General features: G+C 30.3%; 1 protein-coding gene across 1 annotated transcript; it reads left to right on the forward strand.

The window, feature by feature from the left end:
• Nucleotides 1-10,182: 10,182 nt before the first annotated feature.
• Nucleotides 10,183-13,888, forward strand: LOC108485821 (cytochrome b561 domain-containing protein At4g18260-like). The gene is made up of 4 exons (XM_017789671.2): nt 10,183-10,767; nt 10,893-11,054; nt 11,909-12,057; nt 12,135-13,888. The coding sequence occupies exons 1-4, from the start codon at nt 10,630-10,632 to the stop codon at nt 12,475-12,477; spliced, it is 792 nt and encodes a 263-aa protein (XP_017645160.1). The 5' UTR covers nt 10,183-10,629; the 3' UTR covers nt 12,478-13,888.
• The last annotated feature ends 2,638 nt before the right edge of the window (nt 13,889-16,526 follow it).

Here is a 16,526-nt window from a genome sequence, read left to right on the forward strand (position 1 = left end):
AGGATTGTCCACTAGTCCCAAAATGGAGGTCACGCCTACAGTGGTGCCGAAGACGCAAGTTGCAATTGAAGGTCACGTATGCATTAGTGCCGAACATACAAGTTACAATCTAGGATCAAGTTTACGGTCCATGGACGTTAGTGTAAATGGAAGCTGGTAAAATTAAATTTTTTGGAAGGAAATAATCAGGTGGATGGTTCTTTTGAGCGTGACTTACGGAACAAATCCAGTAACTCTAGAGAGTTTGTCGAGAGAAGAAAATCTGGAGAGGGAGATTTTTATCAACATAAATCACTGGATAAGGATAAGGAAAGAGCGACTTATGTTACCTAAGTCTACGGGAAAGGAAGTGTATTTTAAAGAAAAGGGAACAAGGGCGGGAAAATCGGTTCTAAACTTGGCTAGGCATCTTAATACTTTTGATTTAGTCGAATTTAATTTAAAAGTAAGCTCGGACATATATGGGCCAAATGTTGTTGCTTCTTCTAGGAAGTAGTTGAATAATGGGCCTAAGTCAGGCTTCTGGGAAAGGCAGTGTAAAGGGGCCAGCTCAATTCGTAAATTGTAACCAGGAAAAAGGAAAGGTCTATGTAATTAAGGAAAAGGAAATTATTAAGTCTATAGAAGTTGCATATGAGAGGTTGCAGGGTTTGAAATGGCTAAATGATATCAATAGATCTATGGGATGTGAATGTTTGCAAGGCTCCTTAGTTGAGTCAGGAGAGATAGTGTTGTAATCAGTGAACAATGAACAATTTGTTGTCAATCCTCAACATATGGCAATTAAGGCAATAAATGCTTCCATGCAAGTGGAAAATGGTGTTGAACACCAAACAATTGAACATGTTTTCCAATGAAGTTGATAGTTTGGAATAGTAGGGGTTTAGGTTACATTAAGTTACGAAGAACGGTGAGAGAATTGGTGAAAGATAATAAACCATATGTTTTTTGCTTAATTGAAATAAAATGGTTAAGAAGCTTAAGTTTTCCTCTTCTTTTACCGTTCTAGAGCAAAGTATGGCTAGTAGACTTACTTTATTTTGGAATGAAGAGAAAATTGATGTAAATGTTTTGGATTCATCTAAACAATGTATACATACTGCCATGTTGATTAATTCAGTTCGGCAGATGTTCTCCTTTGTGTATGTTAGACCAAGTTGTGCTTGAAAGGATTATTTTTGAATGGAGCTTAAGGTTTTTGCAAAGATAATTGATTCTCCTTGGTGTGTTTTGGGTGATTTTAATGATTCTGCAGTGGTTGATGAAAGGTGGGTGGTAGTTCGAGTTCTCATAATGTTATTAATGACATTGTAAAATTTAAAGATCATTGGAGTAGTTGTGATTTACTGAATGTCGGCATATTTGGTTGTCATTTCACTTGGGTAAGAAAGAATGATGGAAGGATTATTTTGCAAGAAAAGCTTGACAGGGTATTATGGAATTCACATGCTTTGCTAGAGAATCCGAATGCCAAAGCTATTGTGCTCCCTCACTTATGTTCAAATTATCATCCGATTCTTTTTTTATACTAATTGTGTCCGGTTTGGTTTGGCGAGTAACAAGCCTTTCCGCTTTAAAACTAATTGGTTATCACACTCAAGGTTCAAATTGATGTTTGCGTCGACTCGAAGGAAGGATAATGACAGCTTTATTAAGGCAACTGAGAAAGTTACCAGGGATGTTAAGGTTTGGAAGAAGGATGTCTTTGGTAGTATTAAAAAAAAAAAAAGAAGAGTTTTTAGCAAGAATCCGGGGTATTCAACAAAGTACAGATTTTGGAGTTTTAAATTTTCTTCAAAGACTTGAATCTTGCTTACAGTAAGATTATCATCAAGTGCTGCAATAAGAGAAAGCCCTATAGCTCCAAAAATATCGAATTAATTGGGTATAAATTGGTGAGAGAAATACAAAGTTTTTTCACATGAGTATCACGATGAGAAGCACCGTAATTTTGTGACAAGCTTGATGGTTGAGGGGAATTGGGTTGTTGATCAAGATGTTTTGAGGAGGCATCAGGCATGTCACTTAGTTTTTCTCCTCTCTTTTTGGTAGGCAATCTTGTGAACCGTTGGAAGCAACTTATGATGTTTTCAGCTTCAAGTTATCAAGTGAAGAAATAGCTAGTGTGAAAAATGACCTCAAGGTGGTGGAGATGCGAAATGCAATGTTCTCCATGAAGGGTCTTAAGGCACTGGGTGTTGATGGAATTCAACTAATCTTTTATCAAAAGGAATTTGGATGTGGTTAAAGACACTTTTTAATTTTGTGGAGGAGGCTTTGAAGGCTGGGGAAGTGGATTTGGATATGTTGAAGGCACATATGGTGCTTATTCTGAAAGGTTTTAGGCCAAAAACTATAAAGGATTTTCGTCCAATCATTTTACTAAAAACCTCCTATAAGATTTTTTTTGAATGTGATAATTAACCGCCTTAGGCCTATTCTACAAAGAATTATTTGATTGTGGGATATTTGAGCATCAGAAGGAGGATAATTAATATATTTTTTTCCACTATCATCATAAATCACTTAAATTTGATAACATAAACTAAAATTTGAATCATACTCATTAGTATTAACTAATAATTTCTACATAGAACCTTAATAGATTAGTAATTAAACTTTTAATTAACATAATTTATAACTAAATTGGAATTAGACAAGGTAAAATTCTTGATGTACTTACAACCAAGGCTTGGATTTCTATTCTTATTTTCTCCCTCTTCAAAAATAGCTATTGATGCTTCTTCTCATGAAACTAAGGTGACTACTAATTTTCTCTATGAATTTACTAAGAAAACATCGAAGAAATTGGAGGAATTGAGCTTGAAATGGCTTAAAAATGGTGGAAGGACCTAAATGTAATAAAATAAAAAAATTAGATGGATAGGTTTTGGGAGTGACGTTTTGGCTTCCTAGATGAATACTTTTCATCTTTTCTACTAATTTCTACAAAATTCCATATAAAAATCTCTCATTTAAATAATTAAAATAATAGTTTTTCAATCTAACCTGCCAATGGTAATTTAATACAATTTCATCCTTAATGTTTTTTCTTAATTATCTAATTTAAGTAATTAATATTTAACCCTTCAACTTTCTCTACTAAACCATGCATGACTCAGGCTTTATTTTGGTCAAATTTCATTTCTAGTCCAGGGGCGAAGCGCTAGCCCCCCTAAAATGTACAATTACTATTTAGGCCCTTAAATTTTTTTAAAAAATATTAAATTAGTAAAGTAAAGTTGCACTTTGGTCCCCCTATAATTATAAAAATTCGATTTAATCCTTTACAAATTATAAAGATATAAACTATAAAAAATTAAAATTTCATTCGGCCCTTAAAAAATTGTTCTGGCTGCCCTTGTTCTAGTCCTTCCTCCTTTTTCATCAATTCCATGGATTCTTGTCTCTCTCACTCTTTTTAGCTTTTAACTTCCTACTTTAGCTACAATACTTTCTATTATTCTACAATTTAATCAATATGTCAAATTATTTATTTATATTTTCTGGAGAAGCCTACGACGAGTATCCGTGATCTAAGCTGGAAGGCAAACACGACATCAACATTGCGCTTTTCAAACTCTTGACGTAATTCCACAGGTGAAACCCAAAAATGATGGAGACCATCATGGTACTTGATCCACTCCAATGAGGCAATTTCCAACATACGGCAGTAGTTCCCCATATCCTCACTAGGGTGTTTATATCAATGCTGAATCAACTCATTAACAAATCAAATACTAAGACGACATAGCTGTCAAATTGAATAATGAATTTATTGTGATGTGATTATAGCAAAAAAATGTGGCAATTTTTTCCTACCTGTTGGAACCTGCTAATATATATGACTGTATTGTTTGGATTAAATTTGCTTTATAGTTTCCTTTTCCTTAAAAAAATATTTTTAGTATAACCCACTTGATGGCTGATAAGGTGATTTGTTGGTTTCTTAATATTTTCTTCTTTCGGGTAAAAAAAATGTTTGGAAATTAGTTTCAAACCAAATAAGCTATCGTTGTTGTTTTCTTAATGGTAAATCGATTGTTGTTGAAGAAAACTATGGTTGGGATCAAGGCCGCCGCCCCTCTAAATATTTTAAATTAATTTTAAATTAATAAAGGTAAAATTGTATTTTGATATTCTTAAAAATAATAAAATTTAAATTATAAAAATATAAACTATTAAAATAATAAAATTAAATTTTATAATAATTTAATTTTGATTTCCCTAAAAGAATTTTTAACTTCGTCCTAGACTAAAATTTTAAGAAAAGAAATAAAGAATCGTAAAAAGATCAAAGAAAACAAAGATTGTGAGAAAAGTGAAGGCTACTACTAACGTGGTACAAAAAATACTTGCATCGTAGAAATCATTCTATTTTGTGAATAAAGATATTTAAGTACCTTAGTTTGAGTGATTAATTGTTTAAATCATGTTTATCTCTTATAACTCTAATGTGTTATTATTTATTTTCATATATGTAATATATATAATTTAAATTAAGTTTTAATTAAGCATTATTTATTATTAAGTTTATGTATAATATTAATTATTATAAAATATCATCTACAAAATAACTTTTGATTTTCAAAAGGAAATGCTATTGTAATATTTTGTAACAAATATATTTTATGTTATGTTTGTTTAACTAAGATAAATTTTAAAGATTGATTTCAAGAAAATTTATCAAACAAAAAAAAATATTTTTGTAACATCCCTCACTCGTCTCTGACATTGGATTAGGGTTACGAAATGCTACCGTACACAGCAAAATAAAATCATGCTATATCAATCCAAATTTCTCTAAACAAATTTTAATCATCAATCATATAGTCAAAAACATGTTATTCATACATTATCAGGGCTTGATCGAGCTTACAGAAGCTCTAAAACAACTTCAGAACAAAAAAAGGACTAATTTGAAACTTTTCAAAAAAGTATGGTAAAAATATAAAACAATGGTCACACGGTCGTGTGACAGGCTGAGGTCGTGTGGAGCTAAACCACACAGTCATGTCCCCAAATTGTGCAACAGATTGATGTCGTATACTTCAAGGTTACATGGTCATGTCGCTAAACTGTGTAACTAACTGTGGCTTGTATGATTTAGGTGACAATTAGTTCACACGGCCACAATTAATTTATAAAAATATATAAAGATATAAATATCTCTAAAATTATATTTTTATTTTATAAAAAAATAAATTTTTAATAATTTTATAATTGAATTTAAATTTAATTAATGAATAATATGAATTCAATATGTAGTTTAAAATCGGTTGAAAACGTAGGAGTTTGAATATACCGTTAACTCAAATGGAAAGAGAAAAGAAGTTTTTTTTATTTATATAAGAAAAACAAGGGATAATGAGGATTATGATGATGCTGATTGCCCACCAAATCTGTGATGATCTCCTTTGCTCTCTTTAAAAATGACTCATTGAATATTAATGCAATGGGTAATGATTACCACGACTTTACAAAAAGATTTATTGTCATTATTAAGTTATCCTTTTTCAAGTTACAACCTGTAAATGGAACTTAGAACTTAAAATTTTTGCAATTTCTGGGATATTTTTCTTTTGGGTCCATTTCAAAATTTTGTTTTGGAAGAATATTTCCACTTTAGTTTTATGGGAAATTAGTTGGATTAATTTGTATATTTAAACACATTCGAAATGTGAATTAACAGGCGTAGAATCTTATATTGGATGCATTAGTGTAAAACATTATTCCCAAGGGTTGGACATTAAGGGTGGGTAAAAATATTATTCTTCAAATGCTGTAGTATAAGGTTAATCTATTTTTGGGTTAAACTTGGTAATAGATTTTTCAATGAGATTTGAATTTTTTTTATTTTTAAATTAGTCTCTGAACTAAGCAATTATTTCCACACTGAAGTCTGAATTTCAAGAAAATATCAAGAACTAATTTGCACCCCAAAAAAATTTAAGTCCCAATGTAGAAAAAATTATCAAATTTAGGGATTAACTTGGATAAAAAAAGTCTAGTCCCCAATGTAGAAACAATTATCAAATTGAAGGACTAATTTGAATAAAAAAATTCAAGCTTCAATATGAGAACATGTGCCAAGTTCAAACCCCAAATAATATATTAATTCTGTATGAGATAACATTAAACTAATTTTGATTGGTAATTTTTAGCCACTCAAATAACTTATTTTTGGCAGAGTTGAAAAATTTTACTTATTTTGTAGAGGTTTATATTTTTAAAAAATTTATTTAGTATTCTAATTTTAAGTTTAAATTTATACTAATTATTTTTGTTTTATGTTTAACTATTTCAAGATATATGTATTAAATAATTTTTTCAAGAAATCAAATAAAATACGTGTTATTTATTTTTGAGGTTTAAAATTTATTTTAAAATTATAAAAAAAAAAAAGAAATGGGATTTCCTTCACAACCTAGGAGCTACCTGTGATGGAGATTTGTAAGTTAGTGAAAGTGCGCATCGTAATCATGAAAATGAAGAAAAGGAGAGCAGTGCTCTCAATTGCAATGGCCATTGGTGGGACAAAGATTCGTTAAGCTTTTTCAATCACTATCTGCATCTCTCTTACCCTACATTTCTTTTCATACCACTCATCCTTCTCTCTAATATATATAATTCACCAAAATTGGTTATGGGAGTATTGTTAAATATATTTTTATAACAATATGAATAAATTTAAAATGTGCTAATCGAAACTTTGTCAATATCTGATTTTTTAATAAATATGTTATGTTTGTTTTTATTTATAAAATATCTTAATTCAATTAACATTATTACTATTAAAATATTTTAAACGATGTATATTTTAACGCACTTAATCGTATAATATTTTTTACTTTAAGGATTGAAGATAATAAGTAATTTAATAATTATATGAATTCAGCCCTTAACGTTTACTCTTTGGATTGCTTTGGTATTAATTCTTTTTTATTACTTTGATTTTTAATTTTTAAAGTTTAGTCAAATTATTCTTATTTTTTAAATGGAAAAGTTAAATATATCATTAAAATTTTAATAGCACTAAAGTGACAATTCCTCTAACAATTTATTTATACTTCATAAAAATTTAAAAATTAATAAAAAATTAAAATTTCAATAAATTTCCAAAAGTTCATGAAAACTTTTTTAAAATATCCAGTCCAACAGTGAAATATACCTAAATTATTATGTAAACTACTACATCAACATTAAATAAACATAGGGCTAAATTTATACTTAAATTTGAATTTTTAAAAGTATGATAACGTTTTGCTTTGAGATTATATATAGTAAAAGAATCTTTGATGTGACCAAAAAAAATAGAAGAGAGAAATAATGACATGTGAGGATGCTTTTATCCATGGGTAGACACGCAACACTATAAGGCAATATTCTTTTGGGTTAATACTTGGGGTTTGAATTTGACAAATATTTACATATTGAAATTTTGAACTTTTTTTTGTTTGAGTTAGTCATTTAATTTGCTAGTGATTCTTATATTGGAGTTGAATTTTTTTGTCAAAATTAGTCCTTAAACTTGATAATTGTTTTTTATATTTCTTTAAAACAAGTTGGAATAAAAAAAAAGCTCAGATCCCATTATGAGAACAATTGTCAAGTTTAATGGCTAACTTAGACAAAAAAAATTTAAGCTTTAATGTGGAAACAATTGCCTAGTTTAAACTCCAATATAAAAACAATTATCAAATTCAAGAATCAACTTAAATAAAAAACAAGTTCAAACTCGAATGTGAAAACTATTACCAAATCGAAACTCAATTGAAACTGTTACGTCAAGTTAGAACCCATCGAAGGAAAAAAAAAGTTTAGGTTAGTTATCGTAGAATAATTAAGTTTGAAATGAGGAAACAGGTTGGTGTTGACATAGGGCAAAACTTTTGTAAAAAGGTGAAAAGGATGTGCCATTATTGAGCAAGGAATGTCAAAAGGCTGATAAGGAAAGGGGCCGGGGTAAAGAGAATGACGTAGGACAGACTTAACGTTAATTGATACTCTTCTTCCAGATTTAGCATGTCTTTTTATTATTATGACTGTGTCTCTCCCTCAATTAAAAAGAAAAAGAGAGATGGGATGAGAAGAAGTTGGACCATTGAAAGGAAATAACTAATGCTTTTTATTTGCTGTTTTTTTATCCAATGTATTTCTCTCTCATTTTAGATTAATGTTCAAGATGTGATATCTTAGATAGATTTTATGCATGTTAATACATATTCTACTCTAGACTTAACACGTGTTTATACAATAGGGTTCGCCTATGTAGTGACGTGCGAACTCACATTGCACAGTCCTATATGCGATCTCACATGTGATCTCGTGAAAGGGTATAAGTTCCCCTCCTGCAAACACTAATTACCATGCAAGCTCGATATGCGAGTTTAATATGCAAACTGTGTAAAATTCGACCTAAATCCATTCGAATTATATGTCGGTAATAGTAAATATCATAACAAATATTTTAAAAAATAATAATAAAAATATACCTACAACCTAAAGTATTAATTTGTTTTAATTTATAGCTTGTGAATTCCAGCATATATGATTTTGACAGCAAATTACAAATAGAATAAACACTTTGACGAAAAATATCTATAGTACAGATTAAGTCCCTAATTAGTTAGTTTTATCGGATACCATCTCGATTGAGTAAGGATTAAAAGTCTAAAATACTGTTGTTTTACAAAGTAAATTATATTGTTTTTAGATATTTTTATTTTTTATATCTTTTATATAATTTTTAAAATATATACATATATATATATATATATATATTTAAACTTAAGACATTGGACTATATTTGGTTTTAGGACAAAAGTCATTTTCATTATCTTGGAAGATGGAGATTGTTGAAGAAAACATGTTTAGTTGAAATATTAAAAATGAATTTTGGAAAATGAAAATATGTGAAAACTAGTAAATAATAAAAAGTTATTTTCATTATTTTCACTAAAATTATTTTGTCAAATTAAAATAATAAAAATAAATAAATTTTTTAACTTTAAATAAATTTGGTCCTAGTTCAAATAAAATCTTCTTTTTTTAATTTTTTTAAAAATTATTAGATTTGGTATACTGGTTGGAACCCATATAAATGTAAATCTATTTTATTTTTCATCCTTCTATTATATAAAAATAGTTACCACACAACTTTGACTTGTACGGGGTTCTTCAACATCTTTACTTTATAATTGCAACAAAAGCCTCATTTAATTATTTATATGAATTTTTTATAGACATATTTATTATATAATTTTATTTTTTGCTCATATAATAAGCGTGCCATAAGAAAAATTAGTAAGTGAAGGAAATTATCAAAATACAATGCAAATTTTTTTAAAAAATCTAATATATTTCAAAACCTTCGATTTTGATTATGCTTGATATTTAGATTCTAATTTATTTGGAAATCCTAAAAGATGTTTTACTATTTTTTCTTAATTTTTACATGTATTTTAAATTTTAAAAATTTAATTGATTTCTTCTTATTCAAAAAAAAGTAGATAATGTTAGTAACAATAAAATATCAACATTTTAGATTAAAATATTTATAAAATGACAATTTAAAAATAAAATAGATATCAATAACTATTTACGTTAACTCAAACCGTTTTTACTTTGATTTTATATAAGATAGGTTTAGTTTAATTTAATTTAATTTTAAAATTAAAAAAATAAATTATATCCACTTTTAACAGTCAAACACTAAAACATGCAAATAATCGGAATCTAAAAACGATCGATTGATCGAATTTCTTAGATATTTACCAGTCTAAAAGTTTTTTCTTTGATCGTATGGATATAATCAATTAGATGATTTCTTTTTTTTTTCCACAAAAAAAATGATCCGATTGAAAATTATTCATGTATTAAATTAAACTCAAATAATTTAAAAGTGAAATTTTCATAATAAAAATAACTTAACCTTGAACTTAAAATAATCCAAACATGAAATTAACTCTACTCAAAATAACACCAAAATTTTAAATTCAAATCCACACAACCCAAAATCAACCCGACTCAACTTGTGTCTATATTTAAGCAATAAAAAATTACTTCTTAATCCATGGAGTAACTAAAGATAGGCAGATCTAATGAAGTATAAATTATTGAGTAATGAATGTATGATTATTTAAGCTTATTTATCTACTGTGTATAATCCACCCAAACAGCCCTTCTAGACCTTCCATCCATTAAAATCTTGACCATCTTTGTGTTTTTGCCCTCATCCGCAACCTAAAAGTGCAAGCAACTAGGCAAATTGCCAACCCCACAATCTCCAAATTCTTATTGGCTGCTCATAACCCTCACTTGCCTAATTTTCATCTTATTTATAGTATTAAATAATCTTCTTCTCCTACAAGCACCATCATTTGCCCATGCTTTTAAACTCTTTAAGCCAATACTGAATGTTAGGTTTACACTTGCACACCTCCCTTTTCGTTTTTCACTAATCATAACACATTAGCTTCTTTATACAAAGAGAGTTTTATAAACCAGCTTTCCTCTCCATTTGCTCTAATGGCCACTCTTGAATAAGCCTTTCTTTATCTCCAGTTGCTGTGTTTATAAAAGCTTTTAAGTTCTTTTGCTGTATTGCTTGGAATTGATACATTGAAGATGCAAATTTCTGATCATATGCTAAGATCTTTTACCGTTACTGCATTAGCTTATGTTTTCCTTTTACCACTTGTTTCTTGCTCATCCCATGGAGAGATTATCAGCAATCACACCAGCATTAAGGAAAATTTGCATAAGGTAAGTCAATTGTTTGTAGTTCTCTTTCTTCTTTTTGGATGCTGAGTAGTGAGCATATAGGAACATGCATGCAATATTATTTGTCTGCTATTATTAGGATTTGAGTTTAACCAACAATATTGCAGACGAGTCCTCAAATGACATCTTATATCGCTGTTCATGGCCTTATCCTCTGGGTTTCCATGGGGTTCTTAATGCCTGTTGGTATACTTACTATTAGAATGGCCAACAAAGAGGAAGGTGGCAGAAGGGTTAAAGTTTTATTCTATCTTCATGCAATATTTCAGGTAATTATCTTATCTTCATCCCTTCAGCAACTATTTTATATATAATATGCTTTATTTCACCAATATTATAAACCTACGTTTCACTTTAATGATGCTGTCTAGTCCACCATTTTTAATTTCTTAAAACACCCCAAGGTTTTCCATTTACTGATATCTAAACTAACCTCAATCAGGTTTATCATGAAGACTTGAATAAGACGAAAGGGAGATCATCTACTTTAATTTTCCATATACTTATATATGCTCATATCATGTTTTGGTTTGCTCAGATGTCTCTGCAATATTAAAGTGATTATTTAATTTTTTATTTACTGGAATCACTCACGAGTTAATAGTGTATTTTTATTTTTTTTCTCACTCGACTATAAAAAATTATAAAAAATTATAAAATGATCACTTAACTATTCTATTTTTTTTTTCTGTCACCAGCATGTTAACATCAATATGAAAACACCCAAAAATCCAATATAATAGGGTGACCAAAAAAAATTACCAATAGTTAGGTGACTATTTTGTAATTTTTATAGTTAAGTGACCAAAAAGAAATTTATAAATAGTTGGATGACTATTAATGTAGTTTACTCATTTTAAATATCTTTTAAAAACAAAATTCAGAGTTACTAACCTAAAAAACACTTTCACAAATTCAACTCAATAAATTTTTAAAATTTTATTCCTTTTATTAATAAAATAATTTTTTTGAAAAATTCATTTTATATTATATATTTTATTTATCCATATAGTGGGCGTCGCAGGACTAAACTAATTAAGGGTCCAAATTGCTTTAAAGCTATAGTTTTTCAGAAAGCTAGCTGTTGTTCTTATGATTACTATTGGGGCTTTCCATTTGGCAGACACTTGCAGTGCTGCTTGTAACTGTTGGAGCTGTAATGTCCATAAAGAACTTTGAGAATTCATTCAACAACCACCACCAAAGACTAGGTCTGGCTCTTTATGTTGCCATTTGGATGCAAGCTTTGATTGGAATATTCAGGCCTCCTAGGTAACCATCAATTCAATTTCTTTTAAGAAAAATATTATATAAATTCATTGTCCATTTTTATTTTTCTTTTCCTACAGAGGAAACAAAAGAAGAAGTACATGGTACTTGACACATTGGATTCTTGGAACAGTGATATCAATGGTGGGGATCATTAACATCTACACAGGTCTAGAAGCCTACCATAAGAAAACATCAAAAAGTACAGGAATTTGGACCATACTTTTCACAGCTCAAGTCTCATTCATTGCTTTGTTTTACCTCTTCCAAGACAAATGGGAGCATATACAAAAGCAAGCCTCCCTCCCACCCCTACCCTCTGATCAAGAGAATGTAATTGTAGTCACTCAAAGGGTTAACCAAAAGGTGATGTTGCCTCAACCATGTGCCAAACGTAATGCACTTACCAATTTGTTTGACTAACTTTGGATTCTTTTAATGCGTTTCAAACTCCCCTCTGTGTCTATCTAAGTAGTCAAAAAGTTTTCATACTCTACTTTTTGATGCCTTTGATGCTGATAGAGAAAAGCAAACACACACTCCTTGATGAACAGTTTTGATGGAGTGTATATGCTTCAAAAAGTAGAGTATGATCAGAAACTTTATCTTTTTTTATATCATAGATATTCACTTTTGTTGTGGTGAAAATTTGGATTCCTAAGTTGGGGTTTATAAGAAAAATGAAAACAAAAAATGGAAATGGTATATATATAGTGTGATTATGTTTGAGAAATGTAATTAACTTTTGTAAATTTGTTATACATGGATGCTGATGGATGTAGGTGTGAATTATAAACTTTCACTAGTTTATAAATTTACGATGGATCAGTAGATTAGGTATAGGAATTTATTCTAACTATCAACAAATTCTTAAAGTTTTAGGCGGGATGGGATTGTGATTCTTTCTACTTCTTAAGGTATAATGACAAATCGAGATAATTGACTAGAAGGAATCAGTAGAGAAATTTTGTATTATATGATGGAAAGTATAGATTGTAAATTAATATGAGCACTATTCAAATTAGAAGTGGTGATTTATCATCTTACAAATTTAATTATTCATAAGCATTTTTCAAATTAAAAGTGATGATTTATCATCTAATGAATACATTTCCATGAGACATGTTTCTCCGAAGGAGTATGTCCAATATGAAGGGTTGTGGCTCTTCATATTGTATTCATTTATTGCATATAAATAAAGGCATTATGGTGCTCACAAATATACAATTACAATCAACTTTATTTTCAAAAACTAGAGTAACAGTTAGGGAATTCCTTGATTTTGCTAATAAAAGGAAATTCAAACCTTCATTGTATCCCGAGAGGACCTTTGTCTTAACCTTCTAGCAACTTTGTGTGGGGGGAAATAGTTCTCTTTCGAAAACGTCATTCGTGCCTCGAAGTCTACTGTTTATTTCCATACAAGTCTCCGGTTCTATCGCCTCCACCAAAATATCCAACAATCAAAGAGAACTATTTTTTGAGATGGCGACGGAGGCTAACACTGCATTCAAAGTGATGAAGCAAGAGTTTATGAAACTTGACCGGTTTGATGGTTCAAACTTCAATCATTGGAAGGACAAAATGTTGTTCCTTCTTACTGTCTTAAATGTGGCATACGTTCTGGATCCAACCTACAACCTGTAAAGGATCTCGCCCCCAATGCAAACTCCGAGAAAATTGTGAAAGCGGATGAACTCAAGAAGAAGCACAGAGAAGACAATTTCACATGTCGAGGACATATCTTCAACACCTTGTCTGATTGATTGTATGATCTTTACATGTCAATGAAATTTCCGGTGGAAATATGGAAAGCTCTTAAAGAGAAATACAACACTGAGCTGCAACGTACTGATAAATTTTTAATGATGAAGTATTTCGAATTCAAAACGATCGATAGTATCCCGATCATGAATCAAGTCCATGAATTACAAGTCCTTGTAAGCAAGCTTCGTGACTTGAAAGTTTTTATTCCGGAATTGTTACAAGTTGGGCCTATCATCTCGAAGTTTCCCTTATCTTGGAACAATTATCAGTAGAAACTTCTACATATGGTAGAGGACTTCATTGTGGAGAAAAACTTAGGCATTTATGTATTGAAGAGGAAGCTTGGAAGCGTGATGTAGTGTATCTTCCCTAAAGTTCTAAAGTGAACCATGTGAACGAGTCCAAGAACTCTCGAAATGGTAAGCGAAAAGCCACATCCGAGACCAAGGATGTACAAGACAAGAAGAAAAAAGCTCACAATTGTTATAATTGCAATAAGAAATGACACTATATTAAGGATTGCAGACTTATCAAAAAGAAGCAAGATGCCACAACTTCCAAAGCCAATATGGTGGAGGGCATAGACTTAGTGGCCATGGTTACGGAAGGGATAAAAAATTTGGAGATTGGTATGATTACTAAACTCAACATAGCCATGATTGATAAGTCCTGTAATAATGGCTCGACTCTGGATCTACTATCCATGTGTGTAATGACCGACTACAATTCAAGAGTTATGAACGAATGACAAATCGTAAAGTGATTATAGGCAACTATCAATCGGTTAAGGTGCTTGGTCAAGGGACAGTGGAAAAGAATTTAGTGTCTGCAAGTATTCTATGTAACAAGGGGTTCAAAATTATCTTGGAATCTGGTAAGTTTGTCTTGCTTAAGGGTGATATATGTAGGAAAAAGATATTGTAACGAGGGTATGTTGAGCATTGATATGAATAAAGTTAATTATTCTGCTTATATTGTTGAATCTTATCTGTTGTGGCATGCACGTTTAGCACATTTTAATTTTAAAACTTTACAATATATGCAAAAGAATGGTTATATAAGTCTAAGTAATGATGAGTTTGAGGATAAATGTGAAATTTGTATTCAATCAAAAATTACCAAGAAGCCATTTCCTAATAAGTGTGAAAGGAATTCAGAATTGTTAGATTGAATTTATTTGGATGTTTGTGAATTAAATGGAACACTAACAAGAGGTGGAAAATGATATTTTATCACTTTTATAGATGACTTCTCTAGATTTACTTATGTGTATCCCATGAGAAGTAAATACGAGGCTTTTGATATGTTTAAACATTTTAAAAATGAGGTTAATAATTTGTTTAGTAAGAAAATCAAAGTGCTCCATAGTGATAGAGGTGGTGAATATTTTTCAAATAAATTTAATATATTTTGTGAGGAACAAGGTGTGGTACATGAGTGTTCCACACATTATACTCCGCAACAAAATGGTTGGGCGGAAAGAAAGAACCGTACTTTAGTAGATATGGTTAACTCAATGTTGTTAAATGCTAAACTTCCATATAATCTATTAGGTGAAGCATTATTGACTGCGTGTTATATTCTTAATAGAATACCATCAAGAAAATTCAAAGTATCTCAATACAAGTTATGGAATGGTCGGATGCCAAACTTAGATTATTTCAAAGTGTGGGGGTGTTTGGCTTACTATAGAGTTCCCGACCAACAGAGAACAAAGTTAGGTCCAAGAACAGTCAAGGGTGCATTTGTTGGATATGCTCAACACTCTAAGGCTTATCGTGTTCTTGACTTAGTGTCAAATATGATAATTGAAACAAGAGATGTTGTATTCATTGAAAATAAGGTTTCCAATGATTCAACAAGTTCGAAAAAAAAATATCAGCCAATATTTCAAGTGATCAAACCAAAAGAAGTCTTTGTGATAATAAGGATACGGAGCCTTGAAAAAGTCAAAGAGTGAGAAAAGTGAAGGACTTTGGTCCTAATTTCATTTCCTTGCAATCTCTAGCATTCCTTGTTGTGAGAAATAGAGAATTCATAATTAGAAAGATCCCCATAATGTTTAATATGGATAGTGATCCACAATCCTATGGTGAAGTCATGACTTCTAGTGATGCAACATTTTGGAAAGAAGTGATCAATGATGAAATGGATTCAATATTATCCAACAATACTTGGATTCTACTTGATCTTCCTCAAGGATCAAAGTCTATCGGGTGTAAATGGGTGTTTAAAATGAAGAATACTCTAATAGGGGGTTCTCCAACCTTTAAGGCTAGGTTGGTGGCTAAAGGATTTAGGCAAAAAGAAGGCCTAGATTATTTTGACACTTATGCACCAGTAGCTAGGATAACCTCCATTCGAATTCTTGTAGCACTTGTATCTATCCATAAGTTACATGTACATCAAATGGATGTTGAGACGGCTTTTTTGAATGGTGATCTCAAAAAGAAAGTCTACATGGAGCAACCAGAAGGTTTTGTGCTTCCTAGAAATGAACATAAGGTGTGTAAGTTGATCAAATTATTATATGGTTTAAAACAAGCGCCTAAATAGTGGCATCAGAAATTTGACTTGGTTATCTTGTCATAGGGTTTTTTACAAAATGGTGCGGATAAATGTATTTACACTAAATTCATCGATAGGTGTGGTGTAATTATTTGTCTCTATGTAGATGATTAGTTGATTTTTGGTATGAACATAGA

Source organism: Gossypium arboreum, chromosome 6 (assembly GCF_025698485.1).
Source record: "Gossypium arboreum isolate Shixiya-1 chromosome 6, ASM2569848v2, whole genome shotgun sequence".
NCBI classification, from domain to species: domain Eukaryota; kingdom Viridiplantae; phylum Streptophyta; class Magnoliopsida; order Malvales; family Malvaceae; genus Gossypium; species Gossypium arboreum.

What these genes read in the sequence shown, in the direction of transcription:
- LOC108485821 (XM_017789671.2), top strand. Translation starts at nt 10,630, where the DNA reads ATGCAAATTTCTGATCATATGCTAAGATCTTTTACCGTTACTGCATTA. An exon ending in ATCTTCATGCAATATTTCAG is followed by an intron (nt 11,055 to 11,908) that starts GTAATTATCTTA and finishes TCCATTTGGCAG; the next exon opens with ACACTTGCAGTGCTGCTTGT. An exon ending in GGAATATTCAGGCCTCCTAG is followed by an intron (nt 12,058 to 12,134) that starts GTAACCATCAAT and finishes CTTTTCCTACAG; the next exon opens with AGGAAACAAAAGAAGAAGTA.